General features: G+C 32.5%; 2 protein-coding genes across 6 annotated transcripts in view; one reads left to right on the top strand and one right to left on the bottom strand.

Moving 5' to 3' along the window:
- LOC144070656 (trans-1,2-dihydrobenzene-1,2-diol dehydrogenase-like) overlaps positions 1-10,805 on the top strand; it is a 43,909-nt gene extending 33,104 nt beyond the window's left edge. Inside the window, exon 7 of the mRNA XM_077595056.1 lies at positions 10,589-10,805. Coding sequence (XP_077451182.1) covers positions 10,589-10,686 — 98 coding nt within the window. The 3' untranslated portion in view covers positions 10,687-10,805. The remainder of the gene's footprint in view (positions 1-10,588) is intronic.
- Position 10,806: 1 nt separating this feature from the next.
- The window catches only part of pkma (pyruvate kinase M1/2a), an 18,696-nt gene continuing 13,320 nt past the window's right edge, over positions 10,807-16,182 (bottom strand). For 4 of the 5 annotated variants that reach the window (XM_077595041.1, XM_077595039.1, XM_077595036.1 and 1 more), the window contains 6 exons: positions 15,879-16,149; positions 15,195-15,345; positions 14,957-15,109; positions 13,393-13,559; positions 12,158-12,339; positions 10,807-11,735 (listed from right to left, as the gene is read on the bottom strand). In XM_077595041.1, coding sequence (XP_077451167.1) covers positions 11,629-11,735; positions 12,158-12,339; positions 13,393-13,559; positions 14,957-15,109; positions 15,195-15,345; positions 15,879-16,149 — 1,031 coding nt within the window. In that variant the 3' untranslated portion in view covers positions 10,807-11,628. Of the gene's footprint in view, positions 11,736-12,157; positions 12,340-12,755; positions 12,923-13,392; positions 13,560-14,956; positions 15,110-15,194; positions 15,346-15,878; positions 16,150-16,182 lie in introns of all 5 variants that reach the window. The other variant, XM_077595038.1, reaches the window with a different exon arrangement.

Raw genomic sequence — 16,182 nt, 5'->3', positions numbered from 1 at the left:
TTTTTTTTCTAAAAAACGACCATGTATAGTAAGGCTTTTTTTCTTTAAAAAACGACATAGTATAGTAAGGCTTATTTTCTTAAAAAACGACATAGTATAGTAAGGCTTTTTTTCTTAAAAAACGACATAGTATAGTAAGGCTTTTTTTCTCAAAAAACGACCATGTATAGTAAGGCTTTTTTTCTTTAGAAAACGACAGTATAGTTAGGCTTTTTTTTTCTTAAAAACGACATAGTATAGTAAGGCTTTTTTTCTAAAAAAACGACCATGTATAGTAAGGCTTTTTTTCTTTAAAAAACGACATAGTATAGTAAGGCTTTTTTTCTTAAAAAACGACATAGTATAGTAAGGCTTTTTTTCTTAAAAAACGACATAGTATAGTAAGGCTTTTTTTCTTAAAAAACGACATAGTATAGTAAGGCTTTTTTTCTTAAAAAACGACATAGTATAGTAAGGCTTTTTTTCTTAAAAAACGACATAGTATAGTAAGGCTTTTTTTCTTAAAAAACGACATAGTATAGTAAGGCTCTTTTTCTTAAAAAACGACATAGTATAGTAAGGCTTTTAAAAAAAAATGACAGTATAGTACGGCTTATTTTTTTAAAAAACGACATAGTATAGTAAGGCTTTCTTCTTAAAAAACGACATAGTATAGTAAGGCTTTTTTTCCTTAAAAAACGACATAGTATAGTAAGGCTTTTTTTCTAAAAAAACGACCATGTATAGTAAGGCTTTTTTTCTTTAAAAAACGACATAGTATAGTAAGGCTTTTTTTCTTAAAAAACGACATAGTATAGTAAGGCTTTTTTTCTTAAAAAACGACATAGTATAGTAAGGCTTTCTTCTTAAAAAACGACATAGTATAGTAAGGCTTTTTTTCTTAAAAAACGACATAGTATAGTAAGGCTATTTTTCTCAAAAAACGACCATGTATAGTAAGGCTTTTTTTCTTTAAAAAACGACAGTATAGTTAGGCTTTTTTTCTTAAAAAACGACATAGTATAGTAAGGCTTTTTTTCTTAAAAAACGACATAGTATAGTAAGGCTTTTTTTCTCAAAAAACGACCATGTATAGTAAGGCTTTTTTTCTTTAAAAAACGACAGTATAGTTAGGCTTTTTTTTCTTAAAAACGACATAGTATAGTAAGGCTTTTTTTCTAAAAAAAACGACCATGTATAGTAAGGCTTTTTTTCTTAAAAAACGACATAGTATAGTAAGGCTTTTTTCCTTAAAAACAACATAATATAGTAAGGCTTTAAAAAAAAAATGACAGTATAGTACGGCTTATTTTCTTAAAAAACGACATAGTATAGTAAGGCTTTTTTTCTTAAAAAACGACATAGTATAGTAAGGCTTTTTTTCTTAAAAAACGACATAGTATAGTAAGGCTTCTTTTCTTAAAAAACGACATAGTATAGTAAGGCTTTTTTTCTTAAAAAACGACATAGTATAGTAAGGCTTTTTTTCTTAAAAAACGACATAGTATAGTAAGGCTTTTTTTCTTAAAAAACGACATAGTATAGTAAGGCTTTTTTTCTTAAAAAACGACCTAGTATAGTAAGGTTTTTTTCCTTAAAAACAACATAGTATAGTAAGGCTTTAAAAAAAAATGACAGTATAGTACGGCTTATTTTCTTAAAAAACGACATAGTATAGTAAGGCTTTCTTCTTAAAAAACGACATAGTATAGTAAGGCTTTTTTTCTAAAAAAACGACCATGTATAGTAAGGCTTTTTTTCTTTAAAAAACGACATAGTATAGTAAGGCTTTTTTTCTTTAAAAAACGACATAGTATAGTAAGGCTTTTTTTTCTAAAAAAACGACCATGTATAGTAAGGCTTTTTTTCTTTAAAAAACGACATAGTATAGTAAGGCTTTTTTTCTTAAAAAACGACATAGTATAGTAAGGCTTTTTTTCTTAAAAAACGACATAGTATAGTAAGGCTTTTTTTCTTAAAATACGACATAGTATAGTAAGGCTTTTTTTCTTAAAAAATGACATAGTATAGTAAGGCTTTTTTTCTTAAAAAACGACATAGTATAGTAAGGTTTTTTTCTTAAAAAACGACATAGTATAGTAAGGCTTTTTTTTCTTAAAAAACGACATAGTATAGTAAGGCTTTCTTCTTAAAAAACGACATAGTATAGTAAGGCTTTTTTTCCTTAAAAAACGACATAGTATAGTAAGGCTTTTTTTCTTTAAAAAATGACCATGTATAGTAAGGCTTTTTTTCTTTAAAAAACGACCATGTATAGTAAGGCTTTTTTTCTTTAAAAAACGACCATGTATAGTAAGGCTTTTTTTCTTAAAAAACGACATAGTATAGTAAGGCTTTTTTTCTTAAAAAACGACATAGTATAGTAAGGCTTTTTTTCTTAAAAAACGACATAGTATAGTAAGGTTTTTTTTCTTAAAAAACGACATAGTATAGTAAGGTTTTTTTTCTTAAAAAACGACATAGTATAGTAAGGCTTTTTTTCTTAAAAAACGACATAGTATAGTAAGGCTTTTTTTCTTAAAAAACGACATAGTATAGTAAGGCTTTTTTTCTTAAAAAACGACATAGTATAGTAAGGCTTTTTTTCTTAAAAACCGACATAGTATAGTAAGGCTTTTTTTCTCAAAAAACGACCATGTATAGTAAGGCTTTTTTTCTTTAAAAAACGACAGTATAGTTAGGCTTTTTTTTCTTAAAAACGACATAGTATAGTAAGGCTTTTTTTCTAAAAAAAACGACCATGTATAGTAAGGCTTTTTTTCTTAAAAAACGACATAGTATAGTAAGGCTTTTTTCCTTAAAAACAACATAGTATAGTAAGGCTTTAAAAAAAAAATGACAGTATAGTACGGCTTATTTTCTTAAAAAACGACCATGTATAATAAGGCTTTTTTTCTTTAAAAACGACATAGTATAGTAAGGCTTTTTTTTTTAAAAAACGACATAGTATAGTAAGGCTTTTTTTCTTAAAAAACGACATAGTATAGTAAGGCTTTTTTTCTTAAAAAACGACATAGTATAGTAAGGCTTTTTTTCTTAAAAAACGACATAGTATAGTAAGGCTTTTTTTCTTAAAAAACGACATAGTATAGTAAGGCTTTTTTTCTTAAAAAACGACATAGTATAGTAAGGCTTTTTTTCTTAAAAAACGACATAGTATAGTAAGGCTTTTTTTCTTTAAAAAACGACATAGTATAGTAAGGCTTTTTTTCTTAAAAAACGACATAGTATAGTAAGGCTTTTTTTCTTAAAAAACGACATAGTATAGTAAGGCTTTTTTTCTTAAAAAACGACATAGTATAGTAAGGCTTTTTTTCTTAAAAAACGACATAGTATAGTAAGGCTTTTTTTCTTAAAAAACGACATAGTATAGTAAGGCTTTTTTTCTTAAAAAACGACATAGTATAGTAAGGCTTTTTTTCTTAAAAAACGACATAGTATAGTAAGGCTTTTTTTCTTTAAAAAACGACATAGTATAGTAAGGCTTTTTCTTTAAAAAACGACATAGTATAGTAAGGCTTTTTTTCTTAAAAATGACATAGTATAGTAAGGCTTTTTTTCTTAAAAAACGACATAGTATAGTAAGGCTTTTTTTCTTAAAAAACGACATAGTATAGTAAGGCTTTTTTTCTTAAAAAACGACATAGTATAGTAAGGCTTTTTTCCTTAAAAACAACATAGTATAGTAAGGCTTTAAAAAAAAATGACAGTATAGTACGGCTTAATTTCTTAAAAAACGACATAGTATAGTAAGGCTTTCTTCTTAAAAAACGACATAGTATAGTAAGGCTTTTTTTCAAAAAAAACGACCATGTATATTAAGGCTTTTTTTCTTTAAAAAACGACATAGTATAGTAAGGCTTTTTTTCTTAAAAAACGACATAGTATAGTAAGGCTTTTTTTCTTAAAAAACGACATAGTATAGTAAGGCTTTTTTTCTTAAAAAACGACATAGTATAGTAAGGCTTTTTTTCTCAAAAAACGACCATGTATAGTAAGGCTTTTTTTCTTTAAAAAACGACAGTATAGTTAGGCTTTTTTTTTCTTAAAAACGACATAGTATAGTAAGGCTTTTTTTCTAAAAAAAACGACCATGTATAGTAAGGCTTTTTTTCTTAAAAAACGACATAGTATAGTAAGGCTTTTTTCCTTAAAAACAACATAGTATAGTAAGGCTTTAAAAAAAAATGACAGTATAGTACGGCTTATTTTCTTAAAAAACGACCATGTATAGTAAGGCTTTTTTTCTTTAAAAACGACATAGTATAGTAAGGCTTTTTTTCTTAAAAAACGACATAGTATAGTAAGGCTTTTTTTCTTAAAAAACGACATAGTATAGTAAGGCTTTTTTTCTTAAAAAACGACATAGTATAGTAAGGCTTTTTTTCTTAAAAAACGACATAGTATAGTAAGGCTTTTTTTCTTAAAAAACGACATAGTATAGTAAGGCTTTTTTTCTTAAAAAACGACATAGTATAGTAAGGCTTTTTTTCTTAAAAAACGACATAGTATAGTAAGGCTTTTTTTCTTAAAAAACGACATAGTATAGTAAGGCTTTTTTCCTTAAAAACAACATAGTATAGTAAGGCTTTAAAAAAAAATGACAGTATAGTACGGCTTATTTTCTTAAAAAACGACATAGTATAGTAAGGCTTTCTTCTTAAAAAACGACATAGTATAGTAAGGCTTTTTTTCTAAAAAAACGACCATGTATAGTAAGGCTTTTTTTCTTTAAAAAACGACATAGTATAGTAAGGCTTTTTTTCTTAAAAAACGACATAGTATAGTAAGGCTTTTTTTCTTAAAAAACGACATAGTATAGTAAGGCTTTTTTTCTTAAAAAACGACATAGTATAGTAAGGCTTTTTTTCTTAAAAAACGACATAGTATAGTAAGGCTTTTTTTCTTAAAAAACGACATAGTATAGTAAGGCTTTTTTTCTTAAAAAACGACATAGTATAGTAAGGCTTTGTTTCTTAAAAAACGACATAGTATAGTAAGGCTTTTTTTCTTAAAAAACGACATAGTATAGTAAGGCTTTTTTTCTTAAAAAACGACATAGTATAGTAAGGCTTTGTTTCTTAAAAAACGACATAGTATAGTAAGGCTTTGTTTCTTAAAAAACGACATAGTATAGTAAGGCTTTTTTTCTTAAAAAACGACATAGTATAGTAAGGCTTTTTTCTTAAAAAACGACATAGTATAGTAAGGCTTTCTTCTTAAAAAACGACATAGTATAGTAAGGCTTTTTTTCCTTAAAAAACGACATAGTATAGTAAGGCTTTTTTTCTTTAAAAAATGACCATGTATAGTAAGGCTTTTTTTCTTTAAAAAACGACCATGTATAGTAAGGCTTTTTTTCTTTAAAAAACGACCATGTATAGTAAGGCTTTTTTTCTTAAAAAACGACATAGTATAGTAAGGCTTTTTTTCTTAAAAAACGACATAGTATAGTAAGGCTTTTTTTCTTAAAAAACGACATAGTATAGTAAGGTTTTTTTTCTTAAAAAACGACATAGTATAGTAAGGTTTTTTTTCTTAAAAAACGACATAGTATAGTAAGGCTTTTTTCCTTAAAAAACGACATAGTATAGTAAGGCTTTTTTTTCTTAAAAAAACGACATAGTATAGTAAGGCTTTTTTTCTTAAAAAACGACATAGTATAGTAAGGCTTTTTTTCTTAAAAAACGACATAGTATAGTAAGGCTTTTTTTCTTAAAAAACGACATAGTATAGTAAGGCTTTTTTTCTTAAAAAACGACATAGTATAGTAAGGCTTTCTTCTTAAAAAACGACATAGTATAGTAAGGCTTTTTTCCTTAAAAACAACATAGTATAGTAAGGCTTTTAAAAAAAAAGACAGTATAGTATGGCTTATTTTCTTAAAAAACGACATAGTATAGTAAGGCTTTCTTCTTAAAAAACGACACAGTATAGTAAGGCTTTTTTTCCTTAAAAAACGACATAGTATAGTAAGGCTTTTTTTTCTAAAAAAACGACCATGTATAGTAAGGCTTTTTTTCTTTAAAAAACGACATAGTATAGTAAGGCTTTTTTTCTTAAAAAACGACATAGTATAGTAAGGCTTTTTTTCTTAAAAAACGACATAGTATAGTAAGGCTTTTTTTCTTAAAATACGACATAGTATAGTAAGGCTTTTTTTCTTAAAAAATGACATAGTATAGTAAGGCTTTTTTTCCTAAAAAACGACATAGTATAGTAAGGCTTTTTTTCCTTAAAAAACGACATAGTATAGTAAGGCTTTTTTTCTTTAAAAAACGACCATGTATAGTAAGGCTTTTTTTCTTTAAAAAACGACCATGTATAGTAAGGCTTTTTTTCTTTAAAAAACGACCATGTATAGTAAGGCTTTTTTTCTTAAAAAACAACATAGTATAGTAAGGCTTTTTTTCTTAAAAAACGACATAGTATAGTAAGGCTTTTTTTCTTAAAAAACGACATAGTATAGTAAGGCTTTTTTTCTTAAAAAACGACATAGTATAGTAAGGCTTTTTTTCTTAAAAAACGACATAATATAGTAAGGCTTTTTTTCTTAAAAAACGACATAGTATAGTAAGGCTTTTTTTCTTAAAAAACGACATAGTATAGTAAGGCTTTTTTTCTTAAAAAACGACATAGTATAGTAAGGCTTTTTTTCTCAAAAAACAACCATGTATAGTAAGGCTTTTTTTCTTTAAAAAACGACAGTATAGTTAGGCTTTTTTTTCTTAAAAACGACATAGTATAGTAAGGCTTTTTTTCTAAAAAAAACGACCATGTATAGTAAGGCTTTTTTTCTTAAAAAACGACATAGTATAGTAAGGCTTTTTTCCTTAAAAACAACATAGTATAGTAAGGCTTTAAAAAAAAAATGACAGTATAGTACGGCTTATTTTCTTAAAAAACGACCATGTATAATAAGGCTTTTTTTCTTTAAAAACGACATAGTATAGTAAGGCTTTTTTTTTAAAAAAACGACATAGTATAGTAAGGCTTTTTTTCTTAAAAAACGACATAGTATAGTAAGGCTTTTTTTCTTAAAAAACGACATAGTATAGTAAGGCTTTTTTTCTTAAAAAACGACATAGTATAGTAAGGTTTTTTTTCTTAAAAAACGACATAGTATAGTAAGGCTTTTTTTCTTTAAAAAACGACATAGTATAGTAAGGCTTTTTTTCTTAAAAAACGACATAGTATAGTAAGGCTTTTTTTCTTAAAAAACGACATAGTATAGTAAGGCTTTTTTTCTTAAAAAACGACATAGTATAGTAAGGCTTTTTTTCTTAAAAAACGACATAGTATAGTAAGGCTTTTTTTCTTAAAAAACGACATAGTATAGTAAGGCTTTTTTTCTTAAAATACGACATAGTATAGTAAGGCTTTTTTTCTTAAAAAATGACATAGTATAGTAAGGCTTTTTTTCTTAAAAAACGACATAGTATAGTAAGGCTTTTTTTCTTAAAAAACGACATAGTATAGTAAGGCTTTTTTTCCTTAAAAAACGACATAGTATAGTAAGGCTTTCTTCTTAAAAAACGACATAGTATAGTAAGGCTTTTTTTCCTTAAAAAACGACATAGTATAGTAAGGCTTTTTTTCTTTAAAAAACGACCATGTATAGTAAGGCTTTTTTTCTTTAAAAAACGACCATGTATAGTAAGGCTTTTTTTCTTTAAAAAACGACCATGTATAGTAAGGCTTTTTTTCTTAAAAAACGACATAGTATAGTAAGGCTTTTTTTCTTAAAAAACGACATAGTATAGTAAGGCTTTTTTCCTTAAAAACAACATAGTATAGTAAGGCTTTAAAAAAAATGACAGTATAGTACGGCTTATTTTCTTAAAAAACGACATAGTATAGTAAGGCTTTCTTCTTAAAAAACGACATAGTATAGTAAGGCTTTTTTTCAAAAAAAACGACCATGTATAGTAAGGCTTTTTTTCTTTAAAAAACGACATAGTATAGTAAGGCTTTTTTTCTTAAAAAACGACATAGTATAGTAAGGCTTTTTTTCTTAAAAAACGACATAGTATAGTAAGGCTTTTTTTCTTAAAAGACGACATAGTATAGTAAGGCTTTTTTTCTCAAAAAACGACCATGTATAGTAAGGCTTTTTTTCTTTAAAAAACGACAGTATAGTTAGGCTTTTTTTTCTTAAAAACGACATAGTATAGTAAGGCTTTTTTTCTAAAAAAACGACCATGTATAGTAAGGCTTTTTTTCTTAAAAAACGACATAGTATAGTAAGGCTTTTTTCCTTAAAAACAACATAGTATAGTAAGGCTTTAAAAAAAAAATGACAGTATAGTACGGCTTATTTTCTTAAAAAACGACCATGTATAGTAAGGCTTTTTTTCTTTAAAAACGACATAGTATAGTAAGGCTTTTTTTCTTAAAAAACGACATAGTATAGTAAGGCTTTTTTTCTTAAAAAACGACATAGTATAGTAAGGCTTTTTTTCTTAAAAAACGACATAGTATAGTAAGGCTTTTTTTCTTAAAAAACGACATAGTATAGTAAGGCTTTTTTTCTTAAAAAACGACATAGTATAGTAAGGCTTTTTTTCTTAAAAAACGACATAGTATAGTAAGGCTTTTTTTCTTAAAAAACGACATAGTATAGTAAGGCTTTTTTTCTTAAAAAACGACATAGTATAGCAAGGCTTTTTTTCTTAAAAAACGACATAGTATAGTAAGGCTTTTTTCCTTAAAAACAACATAGTATAGTAAGGCTTTAAAAAAAAATGACAGTATAGTACGGCTTATTTTCTTAAAAAACGACATAGTATAGTAAGGCTTTTTTTCTAAAAAAACGACCATGTATAGTAAGGCTTTTTTTCTTTAAAAAACGACATAGTATAGTAAGGCTTTTTTTCTTAAAAAACGACATAGTATAGTAAGGCTTTTTTTCTTAAAAAACGACATAGTATAGTAAGGCTTTTTTTCTTAAAAAACGACATAGTATAGTAAGGCTTTTTTTCTTAAAAAACGACATAGTATAGTAAGGCTTTTTTTCTTAAAAAACGACATAGTATAGTAAGGCTTTTTTTCTTAAAAAACGACATAGTATAGTAAGGCTTTTTTTCTTAAAAAACGACATAGTATAGTAAGGCTTTTTTTCTTAAAAAACGACATAGTATAGTAAGGCTTTGTTTCTTAAAAAACGACATAGTATAGTAAGGCTTTGTTTCTTAAAAAACGACATAGTATAGTAAGGCTTTTTTTCTTAAAAAACGACATAGTATAGTAAGGCTTTTTTCTTAAAAAACGACATAGTATAGTAAGGCTTTCTTCTTAAAAAACGACATAGTATAGTAAGGCTTTTTTTCCTTAAAAAACGACATAGTATAGTAAGGCTTTTTTTCTTAAAAAACGACATAGTATAGTAAGGCTTTTTTTCTTAAAAAACGACATAGTATAGTAAGGCTTTTTTTCTTAAAAAAACGACATAGTATAGTAAGGCTTTTTTTCTAAAAAAACGAAATAGTATAGTAAGGCTTTTTTTCTAAAAAAACGAAATAGTATAGTAAGGCTTTTTTTCTAAAAAAACGACCATGTATAGTAAGGCTTTTTTTCTTTAAAAAACGACATAGTATAGTAAGGCTTTTTTTCTTAAAAAACGACATAGTATAGTAAGGCTTTTTTTCTAAAAAAACGAAATAGTATAGTAAGGCTTTTTTTCTAAAAAAACGACCATGTATAGTAAGGCTTTTTTTCTTTAAAAAACGACATAGTATAGTAAGGCTTTTTTCTTAAAAAAAACAACAGTGTTAGGCAAGGCTTTTTTCCTTAAAACACGACATAGTATAGTAAGGCTTTTAAAAAAAATGGCAGTATAGTAAGGCTTATTTTCTTAAAAAACGACATAGTATAGTAAGGCTTTCTTCTTAAAAAAACGACATAGTATAGGAAGGCTTTTTTCTTAAAAAACGACATACCGTATTTTCACGACTATAAGGCGCACATAAGTCTTAAATTTTCTCCCAAATAGACAGGGCGCCTTATAATCCAGTGTGCTTTATATATGGACCAAAAAACGACCATGCATAGTAAGGCTTTTTCTAAAAAAATCGACATTGTATAGTAAGGCTTTTTTCTTAAAAAACGTGTATAGTAAGGGTTTTTTCTTAAAAAAACGACCATGTATAGTAAGGCTTTTTTTTCCTGAAAAAAATGACCTTGAATAGCAAGGCTTTTTTTCTCAAAAAAATACCATGTACAGTAAGGCTTTAAAAAAATACTGCAAAATCCGCAAAACCGCCAAAAGCGAAAAACGGGGAACACTGAAAAATACTTCCATAGTAGCCTACGTTTTTAGCGGTGTACCGCTAGGCTCGAAAACACAAAAACCTTGAGGCGAGAGTAAAACAAAAAAAGATCATGTACAGTAAGACCTTTATACCAATTTAAAAAAGGCCATGTTTCATAAGGCGTAACAGTATCCAACAGGAAACAACGAGCAAAGACCATTGCAACATATGAACATTGCCTTGCACAATTCCGTAAAATCCTACTAAGCTGCACAAATCTAGAAACGTTCACAAGTATCTCTAAAAGGCCTTGATTTATACTCACTTTTCTGTTGCAGGAATGAAGGAATGTCCTATTGTTTCACATGCAGATTCTCTATTGCTGGCTGAAGTTAAAGAGGAGATCCTTAAACAAGTTGGGGTGACGTATGATTGAATTTTTCCAGGTGTTACAAGGGATGTATAATGCCAAATTTACCCTTTAAAGATTTCTTAGCGGCTATTTAGAGTCATGAAAAGAAAGTCTTCCAAAAATAAAGCACTTGTGGCATTAGAGTTCAGGTACTTGTCTTTTTATTGATTAAATCCAATCAGGTGACAACCAGCTACAAATGACCACTTCACGTTTACATAGCTTAAGTATAACAATCAAAAGCGTGTGAAACTGCAAACCAAAAAAAATAATAATCCCATTTCTCACCAAGTGAGGCCAAATGTCCAAACCTCTCCTTCAAGTGCCATTTTAATTCTTTAGTGAAACTTCTAAGTGCCAACTTGAGATATGTGATTAACTACACATAAGGCTACATGACACATCTAACTTAAATACAGTAACCAGCTCCAACGGGGTATTCCATACTCTCTACAGTTAGACAAAATAGACTAAAATTCCCCAAACAAAAACAGCATACATAATAGTCAAGTATAATACGTAGACTGTAACATATTAGATTAGGAGTGCAACACTATAGCATAGAAGACACTTCGTACATACAGCACTAAGACTAGGGATTTTGGTGGCGTGTCAGAACTAAAGGAAAAAAGCTGTTTTTGTTCATTTATTCGATCCAGGGTCGTTACGTTAAAAAAACAAACGACATCTGTCAATGGATTGGGGGTGATTGCATTTAACATTAGCATCTCCAGTGAATAAATACAGCAGCTTCTTGTCGATATATGTCAATCTGATTGGGTCCCAAAGACTAGTTTTGCGGAGGGAAATTTAAGGTGAAAGGAATGGAAACAGGAAGTGAAAATTGCAAAGCCGACAATAACCCTACCCAGGAGTGTTGTGGCAATTTGGTCTCTAATGCGAGTCAGAATGAACAGTGGAGCGTTAGAGTGTGCAGGGATGGAGTGGACCTTTTGTTTTGGCTGCTTAGGCAACCAGAACCACACGCATGGTGTTGGTAAAACCGGAGCCTGGACGCCACCCGGTCAGGACGATGACAACGTCGCCCTCTTTGAAGAAGCCTCTCACTTTGCCTGTAGCATGGAGAGACAAAAAAAACAATGAGCTTTGCCGATACAATGTCTTGTAAACTCCAAGTACAGTTCTGGCTATGCACTTGCGCCACATACAGTCCTGCTTATGTACTGCATCTGAAAATCTAAACTCTCAAAACTAAATTATTATTTTTTACTGGATTAGCGTTGCAAAATTCTGTGAAATTTAAAAGTTGCTATCTGATTCCATACATGTGCATTTTTTAATCGCATGCTAAGTATTTCCACTTTTAAAAGGGAGGAACTAACATTTGAATGGGACTTTGTGGGTCTTTTAAATAAGAAACCACTTTTTTATTGTCAATGTGTATTATTAGTTCAAAAAAAAAATTAAAAAATAAGTAAATAAATTTCAAAAATCAATAAAAAAATCCAACAGATAATTGATACTGGTGCATTACCCATATCCATAGCGAAGTTGACACGCATATCCACATCTTCAGCCCACACGTCGTGAGCAGGAGCCGTGTAGAGGACTGGAAAGATCCCGCGGTACAGGTGAGCTTGGCGGGCAGTCTGGGCATTACGGGTCACGGCCAGGATGGGGGCACGGGGCCTGTACCTGGAGATAAGGTGGGCAGACCTGGAAAAAAACAAAAAAACACATGTAGGTTAGCACAGCATCCAATCTTGCAGTGTAAAAATATATTTTTTAACCTGGCAGTATGTGATGCCACAAATATCTTGAAATAACTGATTTGCTGTCTTATCTCAACTACATAACAGAGCACCAAAAAAACCTTTACATTCAATCAAACACACACACAAACACACAGCATGGACAAAAGGTACTGGGCCACCTGGCTAAATTTACAGTTTACACAACTGTGGAGATTTGACTTTAGTATTCATGTTTATATTACTCAAAATTTTGCAAGCATGGGTGAAGTGTATAAGAAAAAAAAGGGTTTCCAAATCCAGAAGAGTTTGGGTTACATGGCCAAGGTGTTGGGGTCTCTTTACTTACCCAGGATGGGCAGAAGCCCCCGTGTTTCTTACCTCCCACTCTTGGTGAGAACGATAATGGCGCTAGCACAGGACTTGAAGGATGACTCCACCGCTCCGACAGCCGCAACTTCGGACGGGTCTCGAGTCAGGTGGGAGTGTCGCCTCAGCTCCTCAAAGAGCTTCCTGTGGAAAGTGGCTGCCTCGGCCTCGCGCGCAATCTAAGCCAGCCCCGGGGGAACCAATTGGGGAAGGAGTGGGGTTACTTTCTATCACATACACACACATCACCCGATTCACACGTCCTGCAAGGGCTGGAAATCACGCCACTAATTCTTCTGGTTTAAGAGATGTTGCTCAGTGTGCTCAGGGAGGTTGTCTTTCTGCCCAGACAAACAAAAAATTAGAGGGAACATTGCATGCTACGTTGTTTTTTTGTTTTGTTTTTTTAAACACCCTAGTAACTCAATCAATGCCATTGCCAACGGTAGATGTTCACATCATTTGAATTGGAAGGACTGGAAGGAAATTCTCCTGTTTCGATGTCAATGCCAATTGAAGCTTTTGCCACCAACAGATTAATGACGCGATCGCCAGCCTCTCACAGATTTCCAACAGGTCCCTGTCTGTCCCTACTCTCTCTGTCCGAGTCGCCACGAGCGCCGCGAGGAACGAGGGAAAGCTGGCATACCTTCCCGAACCCGTGAGCACAATGATGGCTGAGGCCAAACTCTTAAAGGAGGCTTCGACGGCACCGATGGCGATGGCCTCGGCGGGGTCTTTACAGTGTGGCGTGGATCGACGAAGATCCTCAAACACCTGACGGTGAAACATGGCTGCCTCGGCTTCGCGAGCGATCTGGCAAGCGGGTGTTGGCGGGATGCAACGAGCAAAAGGGCAAACCACACAAAGACCCAGGGGGATGGGGATGGATAAATTGTTATTATAAACAAATGAGTGTTCGGGGGGAGAGAGAGAGAGAGAGACAGGAGACTATTGTTAATATAAATATTCATTGCAATCTCCTGCTTGATTGACTATAATGAAACAGTACACAAACATAAGTAGGAAGTAATTTGAAACAGAGAATTAAAAAAGCAGAAAAAGGAAAGCAGAGTAAATGGCAAAGTTGTTTCAAAGTTTTTGAATTAAGAATGATGGTTAAATGGGCAATTTGGCAGTGTAAGGGGGGGATGTTTTGTGATTTTGCAGTCATTCAACTGGAATAGAAAAGACTTGGTGTGAATGTTAAGTAGGGTATTTCCTGTACTGGTCACCTGCCAATTGTAGGGCAAACACAGAATAAGCAACAATTTGCTTAAGATTACCAGGAATGTTTTTTTTTAATGCGTAAAGCACATGTGTCAAAGTGGCAGCCTGGGGGCCAAATCTGGCCCACCGAAACATTTTGTGTGGCCCGGCAAAGTAAATCATTAGTGCCGACTTTCTGTTTTAGGATCAAATTAAAATGAAGAGTATAGATGTATATTAAATTTCCTGATTTTTCCCCTTTTAAAATCAATAATTGTAATTTTTTAATCATTTTTTTCTGTGTTTTTAGTTCAAAAATTGTTTTGTAAAATCTAAAAATATATATAAAAAAAGCTAAAATAAACATGGTTTTAGATCTATAAAAAACTGGATATTCAAGGCTTTCAATCCAATTCTTTTGATCAATTTATATAAAAAAATCTAAATATTATATCTAAAATGGTCCAGCCCACGTCAAATCAAGTTTACGTTAAAGCGGTCCGTGAACCAACCCGAGTCGGACACCCCTGATGTAAAGCCAGAATATCCAGGAGAAAAAACACTGAAGCAAGGGAGAACATGCAAACTCAGAGGAAAAGCAATAGTTGCCCAATGCTCTGCATGCAGAAAAATCATCGCATGCAAGCAGTTTGTCTAACTCGCCAAGAAATACACTACCACACCCTAAATTTACAAGTCAAATCTCAACTCTAACAAAACATAATTCAAGTTCCTCTATTGTTTCACAATGTGTGTATATTGCTGTATTTAAAATTGACGGTGGTTACATATAAAAAAGGGAGACTAGTGAATACAGAGTGAAATTAATGCCTAATTCTATATTGAGCTAAATGTTTTATTTTCTGTCCCTGATGCTAACTTTCAATATCTCATAAAAAAAGTCAGAATCATGCAACATCAGATTAGAATTAGCCAAAGCTCTTCATGCAATATTGTTAAAGAAGTACTGCCTCAATATAGTTCTTCCTTTGTTATTGACTCACCATGTGTTGCGTGCGCACGGCCTCTAGAGGGTAGTCTCCCTTTGCGGTCTCGCCGCTCAGCATGATGCAGTCAGCCCCGTCCAGCACTGCATTGGCGACATCGCTCCCTTCGGCGCGGGTGGGTCGTGGTTTCTTGATCATACTCTCCAGCATCTGAAGTCAGACCATTCGACAAACTTTCTGATGAAATCACTTAATGCGCTGAAACAAAGTGACAGAAATGCACAAAATGCCTGACCTGAGTGGCACAAGTGATTGGTTTTCCAGCTCTGTTGCAACGGCCAATCATCATCTTTTGGGCTACGAATACTTTTTCGGTAGGGATCTCGATACCAAGGTCACCACGGGCAACCATGATGCCATCGCTGGCCTCCATGATCTCGTCAAACCTGCAAGTTGCAGAAAAACGCAGTTAAACAAGAATGCCAGGAGGAGCAGCCGTTTTCTTTTTGGACGCAGTTTCACTATATGGCCAACAGGAGTCTCCATGTTCATATCTCATCTCATTTTCTGAACCGCTTTATCCTCACTGCGGGGGGTGCTGGAGCCTATCCCAGCTGACATCAGGCCAGAGGCAGGGGACACCCTGAATTGGTGGCCAGCCAATCGTAGGGCACAAGAAGACAAACAACATTTAGTGTCCAATCAGCCTACCAAGCACGTCTTTGGAATGTGGGAGGAAAACGAATTACCTGGAGAAAACCCACGGAGGCCCGGGGAGAACATGCAAACTCCACACCGGTGGACCGACCTGGATTTGAACCCAGTTCTCGTACTGTGAGGGCGGTGTGCTAACCACTTCCGCCGCCCGTTCTCCTTGTTCACATAACAGCTTTTGCACAATCACAGCTCATTGAATTATATTTTCCGGAATACCCTTAGGCAAACAAGACAGCCGTGTCTCCGCCTTGTCGGCACACACCTGCGGACGCCTTCGTGGTTCTCCAGCTTGCTGATGATCTTGATGTTTTTGCCTTTCTCGCCCAGTACGTTCCTGACTGCGTGAACGTCGTCCGCCTTGCGGATGAAAGAGGCGAACACCATGTCGACGCCTTGCTCCACGCCGAACGTCAGATCCTGGATGTCCTTTTCAGAGACGGCGGGCAGGTCGACGGCGGCGCCGGGCAGGTTAACGCCCTTCTTGCTGCCAAGGGTGCCGCCGTTCTCGATCTCGCACATAAGGAAATCAGAGCCTGGAGGGGGAAAAAACACACCAAATTAAAAAG

The sequence above is a fragment of the Stigmatopora argus genome, chromosome 2 (assembly GCF_051989625.1).
Source record: "Stigmatopora argus isolate UIUO_Sarg chromosome 2, RoL_Sarg_1.0, whole genome shotgun sequence".
In the NCBI taxonomy this organism is placed as follows: Eukaryota; Metazoa; Chordata; class Actinopteri; order Syngnathiformes; family Syngnathidae; genus Stigmatopora; species Stigmatopora argus.
The sequence above is the reverse complement of the archived record's forward strand: the minus strand, read 5'-3'. Positions and strand labels throughout refer to the sequence as shown.